The following is an 18,616-nucleotide window of genomic DNA, read 5'->3' on the forward strand; positions in this document are numbered from 1 at the left end:
ATGGCCATATGCAAATCAGTCTTGACCCTGTGCCTCATGGGATCAGTCCAGCCCGAACTGCCAAGCCATGTCTTCCCTGGACCGTAATCAAGCATCCTAGGACCGGTTTCTGGCTATCAGCCGTCTTCAGCCAGGATAGCTTGACTCCAGTGGCTTAGTGAGCACGGGACCCACGTCTGGGCATACCCTTCCCACATAGGGAGAACAGCAAAACACACAAGATGATGGACGGAATGTTGCACAATGGCAAAACATTCACCCCCAGTCACAGATCTGGGTTAAATCCATCGTTATTTTTCTCACCAAGCCACCCCAGTTCAGACATGGCCATATGCAATCAGTCTTGACCCTGTGCCTCATTTATTATTTTTATTTTTTAAATTTGTAAGGCACGACAGCTACCCAAAAAGGGTTTCCCGGCGCCGAGACACAGCATAAAGAAGGCCGGAAATTACTGGCTAATCTGGTTATTGTTCGAAAAGCCAAGTCTTAACGTGCCTTCTAAACCTAGCATGGTTTTCCTCCTTTCGAATGTAGGGAGGGAGTGCGTTCCAGAGGAATGGTCCAAGGTGGGCGAAAGATCTGCCTCCCATTCTTGCCAGTTTGAATCTTGGTACGCAGAAGTTGGCAGCTGATTGCGAGCGAAGGTTTCGCTTGGGAGTGTAAGGATGTGCCAAAGCTAAAAGGTATTTGGGTGCAGTACCTGCTTTGATTCTGAACATATAGTTCAGGGCTTTGAAACGGATTCTGCTTTCTACCCTGAGCCAGTGGAGTTCACGACGGTAGCTCGAGACTCCAGAATTTTTGGGGATTCTGCACAGCAGTCGAACAGCTGCGTTCTGGACAAGTTGCAATCGACTGACTACCGCTTTGTTGGAACCAAGGTACAGGATGTTGCCGTAGTCAAGCCGTGATGTTATGAGGGCATTGACTACAGTTTTTTGAGTGGAGGAGGGCAGCAACCAAAGGATTTTCCTCAGCCATTTGATAATGGTAAGGCATAGGCCGACAACTTTATTGGCCTGTTGATTCATGGAGAGGGAGCTATCCATGATGACTCCCAGATTACGTACTTGAGTAACTGGGGTGGGAAAGTTACCCATCTGGTTTGGCCAGTGTGAAGGGTTCCAAAGATCTCGTCGTTTCCCTAGAAGAAGAATCTCTGTTTTGTCTCCGTTAAGCTTTAATTGATTTCTTGTCATCCAATTAAGGATGCTTTGAAGCCCTAATTTAAGGAGAGACGGAGATGATGGGCAAGATTCAGATAGGGAGAAAATAATTTGGGAATCGTCGGCGTAGGTCATGAGGTAAGTCCAGATCTTTCCGCTAGGTCGGCCAGGGGTCTGAGGTAAAGGTTAAAAAACAGGGGGCTCAAAATAGATCCCTGTGGCACTCCGTGAGGGGCTTTAAAGGTGTCGGAGCAGGCCAAGGAGGAAGTTATTTGGAATGTCCGTTGAGCCAAGAAAGACCGAATCCATTTGAGCGCTTTCCCACGGACACCGTTTCTGTATAACGCCTTAATGAGTGTTTCGTGGGATATGGTGTCAAAGGCCGCGCTCAGATCTAAAAGCACGAGCGCAACCGTTTGACCATTGTCAAGGAGATACCGGATGTGTTCTGTAACTCCTAGAAGGGTGGTTTCTGTCGAGAAACCAGCCCGAAAACCCGATTGCGAAGGGTGCAAGAGCGAGTTGTTTTCGGCAAAGGTGGATAAGACCGAGTGGGCATGTCTCTCTAAGCATTTGGAAAAAGCAGGGAGCAGAGATATGGGTCTATAGTTTGCTGGGGTTTCCGGATCTGCTGTGGGCTTTTTTAGCAATGGCGTTATCATGGCGTGTTTCCAGAGGACCGGGACTGTGGAAAGTTCTAACGAGGAATTAAGCGTATCCACGATGATTTCCAGAGAGCGATCGTCCAGTTGTTTAATTACTTTGATCAGAATCGGGTCCCTGGGGGATCCGGATTTGATGGTCTTAAAAATGGTCTTCAGTATGTTAACCGTGATGGGAGGCCAGAATTCCAAGGTATTTTCACTGGAGGGAGCATGTTCTGGGTCAGAAAAAGGGGATGGTTCATTATTGTTGGTTTTAATGTCCCTGATGATTTTCTCGATTTTTTCGGTAAAGAAACAGGCTAGATCTTGGCATTGTTGATCATTTAGAGGGGGAGCCGTGGCTGTGGTTTGTGCACCCGCAAGTTCTTTAACCTTATTAAACAAAGTTTTCGGCTTATTTGTTGCTTTCATGATGGTGTTTGAAACAAACAAGGCTCGCGCTTTCGCGCAAGCAGTGTGGTATAAATTTCTGGTTCATGGTAGGTCTTTTTTACGTCAGGGGCGTAATCTTTACGCCATTGCCGCTCAAGTGCCTTACATTTCGATTTTTCAATTTTCAAAAGGTTATTAAACCATGGGGCAGGGTGACGGTGTCTGTTTCCTTTGATATGAGGGGTGGGTAAACAGTATTCAGCGGCGTCACTGAGCCATTGTTGAGTAGCTGCTGCTAAGCTGTCCATGTTGTGACCAATTCTAGGAGGGTTTTCATGGAGTGCTGAGTTAAGTTTTGCCATGTCCAGTAATTTCCAGTTTTTCCTGGACGTAGTTAGCAAAACAGATTGCATAGTGGTGGTAGGTGGGAGATTGATACTGAATTTTACTAAATGGTGGTCAGACCAACAAATGGGTGTGGTGTCATGCCATTTTAGCTCGTTGATATTAGAAATAATGGGATCGAGTAGATGGCCCGCTTTATGTGTAGGTACCGAGTTGGCTAAGGTCAGGTTAAGGGCCGTCAGATCATCTAACAAATTAGAGCAGAAGGGGGTAGAAGGGTCGTCAAGATGTAAGTTGAGATCACCAATAAGTGAGAAGTTTTTGGAGGCTATGTAGTACGGAGTGATATGATTGGCTAGATTTGACGCCCATTTGGATGAATTGCTGGGGGGCCGGTATATCAATAGGCCAGACATCGTGAAGTTCGGGTTCAAAGATATTTTAAAAAAGCCGGCTTCGCAGTCAGGGATGTCGACTGGTTCTAACGTACATTTCAAATCTCTATCAAAGATGATTGCAATTCCACCACCTAGTTGTTTATTTCTATCTATCCTGGTAATTGCATAGTTGGCGGGGAGGGCAGTAGCAATGTCCGGGCCAGCACTCTCGTGTAGCCACGTTTCTGTCAGGAAAAGGACGCTAGGTTTATCTTCCAATAGGAGATTAAAGATATCTAATTTGTGTTTCGGTAGTGAGCGGCAGTTAGTACTATAGAACAAGTATTCTTTCGCTTCAACGTTGCAGGGTTGTTTGCGTTTCCTGTGCCTCCTCGCAGAGTCAGGATAAGGTTGGCGAGTGGTAATAGTAAGGTTGCAATTTAGGCAGGAGGTGACTCCTGTTTTGTGGAGTTCGAGCGTTGTACACCTAATGTTAGTGATCGGACGTAGCGCTCTTAGTTGACTAAGGGATCTTACCAGCCTTTTATGATTGGGAACAGTTTAGCCCGAACTGCCAAGCCATGTCTTCCCTGGACTGGAATCAAGCATCCTAGGACCGGTTTCTGGCTATCAGCCGTCTTCAGCCAGGATAGCTTGACTCCAATGCCTTAGTGAGCACGGGACCCACGTCTGGGACTGTATCTATTGCATTGAAAAGTCTATTGCTATTTGAAAGTATTCAACTGTAGCATCTCATTCGGAGAAAGTATTTTTATACCTACTTGTGATTCTAAAATAAAAACATATATTTTTATATACAAAACAATTGGCCTAGAGTTTAGTTCTTGAGTGTGTGAGGCCATTTTCTGACTGAGTGTGTACAACAAATAATTTACACTGTCCTTTGATACTGCCTTACTGCTCGACCAAGCTACCACTTTAGAGAGTAAGGTTATATCTAACTTTAACCTCTGCCAAACCTCTGGGGACTGGGGACTCTGTGCACACTGTACCTTACTTTGGTCCAGTATATACAGAGCCACTTTCTTACACTTATCACGCCAGCTTCCAAGCCTACTAGTAAGGCCACTGAGCTGCCTCATTTTTACAACCTCCTTTTCTGGAATGTGGTGGGACTTTGTTCCAAGGTACTTCCTGGGTGGACTTTGTTTTAAAGTTTTCGCTTCTTTGCTTCCAGGAGACCTGGGCTTCGGAACCCATAATTATCAACAGATATAAAACCTTCCATCAGCCCGCAGCGCAACCTCACGCCATTAGATCAAAGGGGGGACTGTCTACCTATGTCTCTAATTTGCTGCCTTTTCCAGTGCAACAAACATTTTTATTGTGAACTTTTATAATAATGCTTTTCATCATAAAATTAATATGGTTTTCTTTCAGCTCGAGCAGGCACTGGACAATATGAGTTGTCATAAAAGGAAGGAATCTTTTATATTGTGGGATGGTGATTTTAATATTCGCTTATGCCCTTTTCAAGCTAAAATGGATTGTGGTATAGTAGATTCCAATAATGATGATCAATCTCACTTTCTGCACAATGGTTATGGGTCGAAATTGAATGGTTTAATGTCGAAACAGAACCTTGATTTTTCTAATGAATTGCGTTTCCCCTTTTTTCCCTTTAATCCTACCTTTTTTGGTAATGTACATAATTCAGTTATTGATTATTTTATGTTCTGTTAACTGTCCCAGTGTCTTAGATGATTTTGAGATCCATTCCATTTGCAAGTGCGATCATGTCCCTCAGTATTAGCGTCAGACTGGAGTACAGCTGTAGAACTATTCATGTTGAACATACCATTGATTATTTGGCGTTAACCACTCGCAACGGTACCTCCCTCCGTTGGTCCTGGGTGAACTGGGGATATTTCCTCGGAAAATTGGTCACTGCTAATCGGGCTGCCTTCAACACTTGATTGGACATGTCTTCTTGTGACACCAACACTAAGGCTGCTTTTCTTTCGATTTCCAGCTATATTAAAGACGATTTAACTAGAACACAGTCCCAGTCAAATTACCTAAAGCCCTGGTGGTTCTACGCTTTTCTAAACCCCATAAACATCTTTTGATCGCTCTCCATAAGCTAGGCTGTTGTATAGAGTATACTTTAGCAGTAACAAAAAGGAAGAAGGGCTTACAAAATATTGCATGGGAATTGCTGATCAATGCCAGCACATCTAAAGATACTTATGCTTTTTGGCGAGTCATCGATGGCCCCCTAATAAAGGATGACCCCGCCCCTAGTTTGGTGGCAGCAATCAATGATACCGAGTGAGTCGCTCATTACTCAAAGATTTGTTAGAACCTCCGCCAGCTGTCCATGGGGCTTGACCACTCTTTTACTGAAGTTTTGTCTTTCAACTTCAGTAATTTGTATTTTTCTTTGGACAAAATCAACATGGCTATAGCAGGTAGTACGGGTGGCTGGTAAAACCCAGGGCCGGATGACATCTCTATTGACTTGTTTATGGCTATTGTCGCTTTGTGGGGTCCAATTCTAACCAGTGTATTGCAGGCTTGTTGCCATTCTGGCACCTTTAAAACCTGGTTGGAGGCTATCATCGCACCAATTTTCAAGAAAGGCGATAGGTGATAATGATAGTGCTGATCCCACCTGTTACCACCCTATACCACCTTGATTCCCTGGTTAAAGTGACAGGGAGAATTTTGCTGAAAAATTTTGAAGAGTGGGCAGAGATCAATAATATTCTCTCTGACTTTCAGTTTAGCTTCCAAGAAGGTTTGGGGACTATCAGGCAGGGGTTAAATCTTAATTTACTTAATGGTAAATATACTGTTATGAAGAAGGGACATTTGTTTTTAGAATTCATCGATTAACAAGTGCTTTCGATTGTGTTCTCCACAGTAAATTGTGGGCAATTTTATCAGAGTTGGAGGTGAATCCACTGATTATAGCCCTTCTTTGAGATATTTACTCCGGTGACAAGGCCAGAGTACGCTTTGTCCTCGGGGTAAATGCACTAGCACTTTTGATCTTAGAAAAGGGGTTAGACAGGGCTGCGTACCCGCTCCCTTTTGATTCACCCGGTATACTAACAGGTTTAGGCTCTGCTTTAAGCTGTACCTGTAGCAATCTTCCCCCAGATTGGCTACAGACCTATACCCTGTCTGCTCTATGCTGATAATGCTGTGCTTATGGCCCACACCAAACCGCTACTGAATGGCTTTGTCGGCCTTATGTCTGATCTTGGCCTGATGGTTAATATAAGCAAAACTTTTGTAATGAAGTGCAGGAAGCAAATTTGGAAGAGCTGTGATTTCAGAATAAGCAATGTTCAACTAAGTTTTACCCTGACCTTTTGTAATCTGTAAATTTAATCGACCATCGTGGTTCATGGATATTAGAAGGCAGCATTTTAACAAATATATCTCTGCACTGCTCAATTTTGCTACCAAGTTAGGCAACAATCTGATTAGAGAAATGTTAACTATTTCCAATTCAAAATGTGTATCTGTGGCCCTATAGGAGGTGGGAATCTGGGCTTAAATAACACCATTCAGCTCCAGATGCTGGAGAATGCCTTCTTCAGGAACCTTTTGTCCATCCCAACGTGTTGCTCCATTTCCTTTTGACATGCAAAAGTAGGTGTCCCGTTTTTTTCTGCTCTGATAAATATTAAGCACATTCTAATTTTGCATTTAATTTGGACCAGTGATTTCACCATCTTAAGCCATTTGATCCTTAGAGACTGTCTAAAGTTGAATAGTTCTGGAGCATTTTCCTGGTTCAAATCTGTTAAACAATTTTGTATGCATTTGGGCCAAGCTGACTATTTCGATTCACACTATGTTTTATACAATGTCAGCAGAAGTGACTTGAAAATCAATGTCTGTCCTTCTCCAACGACCGAAGATTCTCTAGGGAAATGGCTATATCCAGTGTTATTAAAAAACTGTTGACTTTGGTCACAGATGGTGTTCAGCCATATCTTATCGCTATACAGAATTGTCAGCATAGGTTTGTTTTAATACATTTTAATTCAATATTTTTTTATCACGTAGTCACTTTCACCGTTTGTAACAATTGGTCAGTGGTTCTAAACAATTGCCCTTGTGATGGTATCTCTAGGCAAAGCACCTTGCACTTTGTTTTTCTCTTCTTTTTATGCTGTGCCTTGGAAACGTTTAATTTGACCTATTTTACGTTACCATCATTTAAAACAATGTTGTCCAGCACTACTGTTCTTGCAACTGAATTCCTTGCTGATTTGTTTCAATATTTCTAGTTTCTTATGGTTTGTGTTATGGCTACAGAAAATTAGACTGTGCAGTAATGATGTTTATCTGTTTATTTGATATGTTTTTACGTTTCCTGTTTTAAGACTATGAAATATGTTTTTAATTGATATGTTCTTGCTTTTATGGTTTCTTTCAAGATAATCGAATAAAGCTGATTATGATAGGACTGTGCTGCTTGACTTTAGGAAATGGAGGGCCTACTGAACTGCACAAGGAGAAGGACTGCACATGCCAGGACAGTGAATTGATCAAAGAAATAACATTCAAAGGCCTAACGAATCGATGAACTAAAACAAAGGAGTCACAAGGTCAACCTAGCCCAGCTGCCCAGAAAATGCAACACAGACATTTGGATCAGGGAGCTGCTCCATCACCCTCATGGGTCAAGAAGGATGATGTGGCCAGCTTAATTTTAATCCTTCCTGTGCCCATTTCAATACATACAGTTATATGTGATTTCATACAAAAACGATTTCATAGAATACCATTACTGAGAAATCATTTCATCTAAACGGTTTAATGAAAATTTTCTGAATAATGGCATTTACCATTTTTAAAAAAAGCAATTCATAGGATGTCTTTTCAATCGAAATTGGCATTTGCTTGCTTATTTTTAATTTGTGAATGCAATGACTGCAGACCTTACTTTCAGAAAGTTTTGTCTGAGGAATTAATTTCATTGCTTTACTTCAGGGGACATTATTTCAGATTTGTGTCATTTACATTATTAAACAATCACTTCAAATGTTTTTAATTTGATGACCCCTCACCACCTCTAAACGCCACCAATCCCTGCCCCCTAAAAACTTCTTACCACACCTAAACTACCCCTATCCCTGAACCTTAAAAGCCTTTTTTTAATCCTACAGTCCACCTATCGCTGAACCTTAAAAACTCTCACTACCGCTAAACTCTACCCATTCCTGAACCTTATTAACTCCTTTCTACGCCTAAACCCCACCCATCCCTGACCCCTTAAAACCCCTCACCGCACGCAGACCACCCATCACTGAACCTTGAATATACCCACTGCCCTTCAAAACCACCTATCCTTGACCCCTTATAACCCCTCAACTCCCCTAAAGCTCGACCTGTCTCTGAATCCTAAAACCCCCTTTTTACATCTAAACGCCACTGATCACTAAATCCTTAAAAGCCCTCACAACCCTAAGCTCCACCCAATTGTGAAAACTAAAAACTCCTCACCACTTCTATTCTCTACCTACAACTGAACCTTAAGACCTTAAGAACCCTCACCAGCCCTAAACTCCGGCCATCCATAAAAGCTAAAACCCAAACACCCCTTCACTCTCCCATCCCTAAATACTAAAAACGCCTCACATCCCTAAACTCCTTTTCATCCATGAACCCTAAAAAACCCTCAACATTTCTTAACTCCACCCACTCCGAATACCTAAAAAAAGTCACCACCCCTAAATGTCACCTATTGCTGAACCCTAAAACCCTCTTTCTACGTGTGAACTCCACCCATTCCTGAACCTCTAAAACCCCTTTCCATTACTAAACCTTACACATCTCTGAACCTCCAAATCCCTCATTAGTCCTAAACTTAATGTCATTTTAGATTTTTCCAGAAAATTATCTTTCCTTTAAATTTCGATTTTTTTTTTATCTCCTTAAAATAGTCTTACATTAAAATCGTTTTCCCATAATTTGGTTTCCTCCAATATGGTTTCTCAGGTTTCCATTAATGCACAAACATCAATGCATACACCTATATCCTCTCTCTAATGGAGCCAGAAAACAGTTGGTCTTCATCCCCTGGCATCCATCAGCTATAACAGGTAGTACTGATTGAACCATCAGTCTAGCCCTTACAGGTTCAGAGATATCGGCAGTTGAAGCCATGCTCTCCCTTTCTTTTAACTAGAGTAGAGGCTACTGGTGGCAATATGACTTGCAGTGGTTACCCAACCATGGAAACAACCTCTACAACTTGTAGATTACTGGACATAGGCCACTGCTTCAAAAATATACGTTTTGAGACAAATAGTAGGACTGATCCACTATTCTTCTATTCTTTCATTTGTCCTCAGCTATAATTTAAGGGGCCAGTTCAGCCTTTACCCAGTTCCATGTTTTCAGTGACCTGGACTGTGATCCCTCGTGCCCACTTGTAGCCTGCCTTCTGGCTACAGCAAAGAAGTGGCAAGGATTTGTGAGGGTGGGAATCACCCCATGTTTGATTGGTGGGTTTGAAGACTATGGGGCCCATTAGGATGTCGGGCGGATCGCCACCGCCATCCGGGCGGTGGCAATCCGCCCGACATCCTGGTCCGCCCGCCACCCATTTCCCCCCTGCCATATTACCATGGCGGGGGGGACCGCGGCGGACGGAAAGACCGTCTGCCGCTTTTCCGCCCCGGTCAGGCGGAAAAGGTTTAATATGGTGGCGGTGTCTATCAGACACCGCCAGACATATTTGGATGGGCTGAAACAGATGCCTTTCCAAAGGCAGGCGGTCTTCACTTAGGGGGCCCGCTGCGGGCCCCCGAAGTGAAGGCGAGGTGGGGGGTGCACATGGGGGGTACCTGTGGTACCCCCAGCATTTGCACACACAATGCGGCAGGCACCACGCGGTGCCTGCCGCTTTGTGTATACAAATGCATACATGCATTTTTAGCATTGTGGCGGGCGGTGCTGAGAGCACCGCCTGCCACAATGTTAAAAATGCAGGATGTGCCCGCCACTGTGGCGGGTGCATCCTAATACCCGAGCAAACAACAGGAGAGTAAGGGTAATAGTATTCCCTCTCTTACCCCTAAAAATAGTACTAATCAACAACGAGAGAGTGACAACATAAGGGCACCTCAGAATATCCTGTAAAAGACACAGTATCTTTTTAAGAACCCTCACTCACCAACCTAGTGGTGACATGCTTCATCATCGGGTTCCCACTGGAAGGACCTAGCGTCCTTCCAGTGTGCTACAACGCCTGGTAACCAGGTCCTTCCAGTGGGAACCCGATGATGAAGCATGTCACCACTAGGTTGGTGAGTGAGGGTTCTTAAAAAGATACTGTGTTTGTTCTCTTCACTTGTTTTTTTGATATCCCAGATTGTCTTTTACAGGATATTCTGAGGTGCCCTTATGTTGTGTCACTCTCTCGTTGTTGATTAGCATCCTAATACCCCCACCCCTATGGCGGGCGGTCCCAAGTACCGCGAGGATGGCGGGCGGGCAAAGTCCGCCCGCCATCCTATTGAGGGCCTATATGTTTTGACTCGTTTTAGAAGGGATTCTGGTTATTTAGAAACATCTTTGGGTATGCCAACTCCTCAAAGAACGTAGAGCCTGGAGACCAGTATTCCTGTCTGTATCTGGTTAATGAAACTCCAATTTTCAGAAAATTGACACGAAAGCTTCCGAACTTTGGTGATCTGTCCCAAAGAATCCCTCCCTGGTTAACTTTGACTATAGGGTTCATTTTAAAAAAAAATCTAAATGCCTAATGCAAGGCAGTCATAAAAATATCTGGGGATGGCCCATAAGATGCTAGGACCTTTGGGTTGTCTTTGTATATCCCACTTCAAGTATGCCATTTTACTACCCTGTTATTAAACTCATTAAAGACATTAAAGTGTTTATAAAGTGCTTGTTACTATGTTATACTGCTTTCTAAGTTTCTACATCCTGTGGCAGGTAGACACTACCCCCTAAAAGCTAAAGCCCAGTAATTGCTGACTACACTAAGACCCGAAGAAAGAGTACCTAAATGGAGTTCAGTCTAGAGTGCAAACATACTTTTTGCAGTGCGAAACCAATGGTGAATGACAGTGACCACATAGAATGCTACATGGAAAACAGGGGCTCTACTTTGCATATTAAGACACCACTCTTAAGTAAGAAGAACGTAGAACCAACTTGTATCTTGCTTTACCTCTGACATCTACTATCTTCAAAAATTAGTTGAGCTGTTACTATTCATTATGAAAATATTGTTATTGGAATGTTTCTAAAATCTTTCTCTCTTCATCCCATCTGCCAACACTATTACTTTTCACGCACATTTTGCATTTTCTGCCCTCACGCAACAATCTTTAGATGCAGAAAAGAGGTGCCACTGGCTTATGAGTCTTTAATTTGTTAAATTATTACTGACACCTAAATACATTGCCATTAGGAAAACTTGGCAGAAGTGATATGTCGCACCCTATCCCGGAGGCATCAAAAAGAGGCTGTCAGAATTTTAAAGACTGATAACACACAGTAGTTAGTGTATGCTGTGTCTAGATACTTGTAAGCAGGGTGGTTAAGACACAAAATCAATCCCCTGACCCAAGGGATATAAATTTGATCCCTTGATTGGATAAATTATAATTCAGTTTGCCATTTCTATTTGTAGGGGGCTCTTTATGTTTAGGTGTCATTATTGGCATATGCTTGTTACTTTTTCCATATGAACTTTATGGAGCCAAAGTGATATAAATGTGGGTCCTTTTAAATTATTAATTAGTTTTACCTATGATAACGTTAATTTACTAAACAGATAATCCATCTCACTGTAAACTTTCATACATTAGCAAGTACCCGCTCGATATGACTCCCTGTGAGCGAAGTACGGTGCAGAGAAAATGTGTTAAATGTTAGTGTGGTAGTCTACAAGATCCTTCCTTGCAAAATTATTTGCACATAAGCACTTTTAGGACCATCTGATTGTTGTTTCAAGTAGCCTGCAGTAAATTGTATGTTTTTAAATGTTTTTATGGATTTTAAGTTTTTTAAAAGAAGATTGTACTTTTTGATGGTTTCTATTCAAAACTAAATAAAGAATATTACTACTGAGTCCTAGATGTATACATTAACACTGAACAAAATTCCCTTTAGGTTGCTTTACAATTGTTAAACGTATTTTATGAATGAGCACTCATAGCCATTATGTAGAATTAAGGCACACGTGTTAAACGGAGTGCAAATTAGAGACAATAACAATTTGCATCGGCTGGTTCACAACCTCTGTAAATAGGCCTTGGATCAATACAGACGACTGCTTACGCTGTTGTTTTTATAAAACACAAACTGCTGACAACCTAGTTTCAAATCGTAACACAAATAATTTCATGGTTTGTGCTCTGAAAAAACTAGTAAGTCACTCAGATTTGCACACTGTCTATCTCTCAGTGTTCCACTACTAGGTGTAAACGTAATTGTTAGTGTTGCGTATGGCTTCCACTGGAAGCCTTTAGCATGAATAACACAATGAACCCATGAATAACTCAAACGGAAACCAGTTAGTTACTGCAGTGGCGTCAGAACAGTGGTTAACCACACTAGTTCACGAAAGTTGTGACATTTCCCTAGGGAAGCCTTTGTTTTACTGCTTCAACCACATCTCCAGACATAGGAGTGCAGTGGTAAAATGGTGGCGGTTGGGGATCCCACCCTCCTTCTCCTGCCACTCCTGAGTCTTCACAGACTCAAGAGAAACAAGAGAATGGTGGCAGTACTAAGCTTGTGCCACCTACCGTCTCCCTTGTCAGCTCAAGTTTGCAGAACCATGCTAAGAGGAGAAAAACAGCTGCACTTCCAAGTGTCTTTGACTGAGCCGCACTCAATGTGGGCCAGCCCTCTACTCTCAATGTAAGAGCTGGCTGTACAGCTTTAGGCTAAGAGCGGGTGAATTTATGCAGAGGGTGGTGAAGGTGGGCTGTTAATTTTTTTTCTCCAGTTTGAGTCATGAGATGGAAGAGGGAGTAAAGTTTGCAGCGGGTGGTAGGAGGGCTGGTATACTCTGGATACAATATGTTTGAAGAGGGAATGTCAGCGGTATATGCAGAGAGTGGTGTGGGTGACAAGAGGCCAGCTCTTTCCTTTTATATTTAGAGATGGCTGGAGTGTTTCAGAGGGTGGAGGAGGTTTGGGGGGGCAAAAGATGAGGTATTCCTTTTTTTTACTTTGAGGAAAGGAGTGGTGATATGACAAGGGTGGTTGAGGTGGAGGCAATTTTTTTTAAACCTTTTTTATATGCCCCATTACTCTACCCCTGCATATATGTTGGAAGCAGGGGCGGATGATTTTTTGGAAGGGGCGGGGCATGTAGAGCTTAAAATTACAGATTGATTAAAAGTGAATTACAGGGATGTTTTTCATTTTGGGCTTATTTCTGAGTGATAACAGGCAACTCGAGCTTTGTTATCGTTCTCTATTTGATGTCACTCAGAGCCCCTTGGAGAAAAACATCCCCCATAATTCATTGTTACCCATTTACAATTCTGTATATTATTAATATTATTATTATTTCACCTTCTTGAAATGTGGATTATTTTAATGGATCTGCCAGCCATTTTTGACCCACTAAGACTCGTTTGTGGAATTGTTACTTTCTTGCGTGGGGGGTCAGGTTGAATTTTTACGAGTGACTTTGGTTTGTCCTTTTAGAATGGCCTCATGCTCCAATGTGTTTATAAGCAATGCACCACAGGAAAAGTAGCTACTGCCGGTCTCTCACAGGATCCTGCCAATCAGGCTACTGTCAACTTTCTTCCAATCGTTGGGAATCAGCACTTAACTTGGTTTTGAGTCGCAAGTTAAAAAAAACACTAAAACCCGTGCCAATTTACTCTGAAATAATAAACTAAATTATACATTTTGTTATTCAAGTCAAAGAGTTGTGTGTCCTCTTTATAGGCATTTTGAAATTCATGTGTATACTTTTTTTAATTGACTGTCCAAATCCGAGGCTAATATTCTAAATAAGGCTTAAATGGGGACTTTATGAGGGTAAAATTACTTCTTATGTTCAACTTTACATGCAACCTTTAAAGCTCGATTAGACCTACTGCTTTGTAAACTGCAGTATGGCACATTGCATAAGTGTTTAGATTGTTTGCTCTGTACAAACAAGATGCTGGGTTTTGTTCTCTCGATCATCCCATGTGTGAAACTCCCTTACACCAGTCAGACACTATACTGTTACTAACTATTCTCTGACGATCCCCATCAAACTGGCTGAAAAATCTATTTTTTGCATACTTGATTACAGTCTCCATATCACGTAATTAAAAAAAAACCTTTTGGTGCTATAGCAAATATCTTTACAAACTCCCAAGTATAGAAAGCCCACTTTATTTCCTGGCCTGTGGTCTAGATGTCTCCCATCCTCTCTATTCCCTCTATTTCCTTCCCTCTCTGGTAGAGTAAAGACAAGTACAAAATGCCTCTTACCTGCGAGCAACTTCTGTTTGGCCCAGTAGCGTAGAGTGTAGACCAGTGGCCGCAACCGCTCTTCTGTCTCTGTACACAGCTGCAGGAATCTAGTGTTGCACAGCGCCAGCCTGTAGAAGAAAGGGCATTGTAGGTCAGAGCTTAGGGAGGTGGCTCCATATAATAACACAGTTCTACCTCCATTAGACCCGAACCAGCAATTAGATTCAGAGTGCATGCTGTCCACAGTGAGACATAGTCTTTAATCTAGTTACCAGACATAGACCACCAAAGTGCAGTTAGACACTGTAGCCAAAAAAAGGGTTAATTTCATATATCTCTACCATCACTCTACATGCTCTTTCTTCACTTCTACCAGCCATGCTAACCCATACACCTGACAATGTGAACTGAGCACTGAATCCGCACTCCACAGTCATCAATGAGGGGTACCCCGAACTCACAACCTGAGCCACACCATAATCTCCCTCGCATAATCATCTCAGGCTCTTTAAATGCAGCACCCCAAACTCCCTTTCAGTTGTGCTCCATGATGAGTGCTGAGCCACAGCTCATTTGCTGCACTTTACTGCACCCACAAGATCTTTACTAATTTGTAGCCCAAGAGCCTGGTGAGCTGCACTGACCCCACAGCTCATGCTGAAAGTAACATCATGCTCTGCTGAACTGTGCCTTAGATCACAGCAACATACTAAGGTCAAGTTGAAAAGCACCACAGCTAGTTATGTAAATTGTTCGCCTCTCCCCCCAAGACCCTGTATGTATGCATGTGGTATTTGTATAAAGTGAACCTAGCTGAAAAGACAGAGCAGCGATTTACAGTGTCCAAGGGCAATACAGTCAATGTGAGATAGGAGAGGTAGCTGGTTAGGTCTAGTCTGAGACAGCTAATATTCCGTCTGTTGTGAGACATGTTGTTATTTTACAGTGGGCCCATTGCTTACCCATTGGTTGGTTTCATTGTCATTTGCTTGCTTCTTATTTGTTAGCTGTGTGCACTTTCCTTACTCTTCTTGTGTTTGTTCCACCCCTAGAGCATGGGCACATTATCATGCCCTTCCACAGCTGGCTTTTTTAGGCTCAACTTTTTTATTCTGTTTAAGCACTCTCTGAGAGTACATGCATTTTCTAATGCCTTCAGCGAGGGGGGCATTGTCAATGGTGAGCAGGAATGACAGAGCTTCCCTGGAGACAGCTTTGGTGAAGGACAAGGGTAAGACTTTATCTTCACTGGAATTTGCTTTGAGGGATTTGGGTGCATCAGCGAGATCTGTGAGAGACAGGGCTCTGAAGGATGACCACTGTGGCAATTCTAAGAGAAGAGGTGGGCGTAAGAAGAGAAGCAGTTTGCTGTTGTCGATCTTCGTTACTTTTTCATTGAAGAAGAGATTTATGGCACTGCACATGTCTGTGGAGTGTAGGATAATAGGGTCAGACTGGGTGATGCATTGTTTGATTGTCTTTTAAAGTGTTCTGTTTATGCTGGTGACTTCATTATTGGTGTTGGTATAGTACTTTGCTTTGTCTGATGTGTGGAGCTGTCTGTCGGATGAGCAGAATGACTACAGTTTCATGAGGTCATCGGAAGTACTGTTTTTCTTCTAATTCCTCGTCTACAGATGGAATGTTTACTGTTAGCAAGGTCTTTAAAATACCAGGGTGCCCCCAACAAACTGTTTAGGATATCATGTTGACGGCCGACTAAACTTCGGCTGAGATGCATCATGAGTGCTTGCTGATTTATATCAATGCTTCTTCTGAGTTACAAAATGAAGATCAGCTGAGATACACCTGGAGAAAAACGAGATTTGCAAACCAGAAAACTGGAACTGTCCACAGGAATAGATGTAGAACTAAATGTTGTGATGAACCATGGAACCAAAATCACTACATTGACAGAACACAGTGGCATAGGATATCGCAGACAGACTAAGCAGATCACCGTTTCAGAAGTTGGATACTTTGTCTTTGTTATATGCCAGGAAGTTCAGACAAGCCAGAAAAAAAACAAAAAAAAACGAGCTAATGGAAATGTCAAGTTGTACCAAGTCACATGCAGGTAGTTAATCCAATCTGGTTGTCTTTGCATTTTGAGACTAGTAATCCTGGATTTATAGCTGTAATAACAAAACTACAAGCATCAGATATCATAGAATAAAACTGGGACTGGGTAAACTGTTGTGCGAGTTTTTTACGAACTGACTGGAAATATGAAAGTTGGTCTGTAAAAGGGGAATTATTTACATTCCCCAAATCTGGTACTAAAAAGAAACATGCAGGGTCTGTTTTCCACACTTGCTAACAACCAAAAGAAATGCACCAACGTCTGTGAGATGAACACGCTGAAAAAGAATATATTTTTAATTGACCCTCTCCATCCCCCGTATTATATGAAGCATCATGGAAGGCTATGGAGCCTGGGCCTTACTGAGCGTTTCATTTGATGTTGATTTAAAACATTCTGTCCTACATGAATGAGGTGATGTGTTGTATGAGGACGCAAGCAGTAGGGAATCCAAGTCCCCAAAACCTAAGGGCCTGGAGGTGGGATCTTAGTCACTGCAGCTACACAGCATCATCACTGCACTTTTAAGTGCCTAAGGAGGTCCTGCAGCGTGGGCCGCGCCTGTTCCAAGGGGGGGCTCGTCCTGCGCCTGTCAGCGCCAGGAAGAGGGAGGGCAGGTACACCCCCTTGGCCCCTTTGCAAGGATAAACCACCAGCCAGGGGTAAGACAATTTGCCTTTCTGTGCCCTCGCGTCATCGCATAAAGTGTTGCAGTATTGTTGGCTACTGACCTCTGAGCTGCGGGCTGGTAGGATGATGCAATACTACATAAGCTGATTTCTCTGGCCTGACTACCTGCGGTCCTCCCTTAAAAAACTAAACTTACCTGCTACGCCTCCCATACTTTGTACCTTACTATTAGTTGCTTGAGTTTTAAGTGGGTCTCTCCATGGGCGAAGCATACAGCGAAAGAGACCCATCAGGGGAAAAGGGTAAAAAACCGCAAGTCAAACACGAGCCCGTCCCTTGGTAATCCACTGGATAGCTTAACTCTTAAGGACATTGATAATCTAATAGAAGTAGTAGAACATTTCCTGGGAGGTGTCGAGGACTGTAGTGCCAATCATCCCAACTGCTGAAGAAAGTGCCTTCTAGCTTTCTAAACATGAAAATCGAATGCAAAACAGTCACCATAGGTTCCTTTAACTTCAAATTCTGTTCTGCGCATGGTTGCAGTAGAGGCTGCTGGGGACAACGTTGATTCAACGCCTATCCTGCACCAAGCTGTATCTGGAGATATTGTAACTGTGCCTGTTCCTCTTTGTCCCTCAATAATCTATGTAAACAGATGTTACCCCTGGTGAGCCCTATGCGGGCTTTGGATTCATTATAAGGCCCACCAAGGACAGCTGAGGCTCTTCTTCTGCCCGCCGTGCATGCACCTCCTTTGCAATCAGCTGCTCTTGTTGATAAAGCAGGTTGGAATCTGAGCCCTCATGAACTTGCTCATACTCTGTGAGGTCTCCAAACAGAGGTGGGGGATCTGAGGTCTAAGGTTACTATGTTGATCACAGATATCGGAGAGCTCAATGCTTTAATTAAACAAATCTGTGCAGCCAAAACTTTCCAAGGAGTAGATAGTTGTGCTTGTACCACAGTAATTGACCACAAAAATGGTGAAAAAAATAACAGCATTACAAAAGGATGTCCACCCCCTTCCATCTCCTCCTCCATACCTCCCCCATAAAGGGGCACCTGCGCCAGATTTCCAAAGGGCTGGCATGCTCCTTGCCTAATAGATGAAAAAAGGCGTGTTAGCAGGGTGCAACATTGTATTTACCACCTGGGGGAGGGGGGGATATGTTATTTGTCTATTATGAAAGCCTTGAACATCAAATGTATCATGGTAAAGCAGTATTGTAGGAAGCTGGCTCTGCATATACTATACCAAAGTAAAGTATAGCGTGCACAGAGTTCAGTGGATTACCTGAGGTATAGCAGAGGCTAAAGTAGATAATACCTTACTCTCTTTTATGGCATTGTGGTTGAGCAGTCAGGCTTATCAGAGGGTTGTGTTAAGCATTTGTTGAACACACTCAGGCAAGAAATTATGTCAAACACTCAAAGACTGAATCCAGACTAATTGTATATATAAAAAGTTGATATGTTGTGATATTTATTAGTAGAACCACGATTTACTCAGTAGAAGGTAAGGGA

The 18,616-nt window shown here is 42.7% G+C and overlaps 2 protein-coding genes across 3 annotated transcripts in view; one reads left to right on the top strand and one right to left on the bottom strand.

Moving 5' to 3' along the window:
* Positions 1-9,449, top strand: part of HNRNPUL2 (heterogeneous nuclear ribonucleoprotein U like 2) — a 473,541-nt gene extending 464,092 nt beyond the window's left edge. For both annotated transcript variants that reach the window (XR_013601019.1, XM_078660591.1), the window contains one exon: positions 7,347-9,449. The gene's annotated coding sequence lies outside the window, so the exon portion shown is untranslated. The remainder of the gene's footprint in view (positions 1-7,346) is intronic.
* Positions 1-18,616, bottom strand: part of TUT1 (terminal uridylyl transferase 1, U6 snRNA-specific) — a 233,739-nt gene that overhangs the window by 106,159 nt on the left and 108,964 nt on the right. The window contains exon 7 of the mRNA XM_078660593.1: positions 14,395-14,504. Coding sequence (XP_078516719.1) covers positions 14,395-14,504 — 110 coding nt within the window. The remainder of the gene's footprint in view (positions 1-14,394; positions 14,505-18,616) is intronic.

This window comes from Lissotriton helveticus, chromosome 9 (assembly GCF_964261635.1).
Source record: "Lissotriton helveticus chromosome 9, aLisHel1.1, whole genome shotgun sequence".
NCBI classification, from domain to species: domain Eukaryota; kingdom Metazoa; phylum Chordata; class Amphibia; order Caudata; family Salamandridae; genus Lissotriton; species Lissotriton helveticus.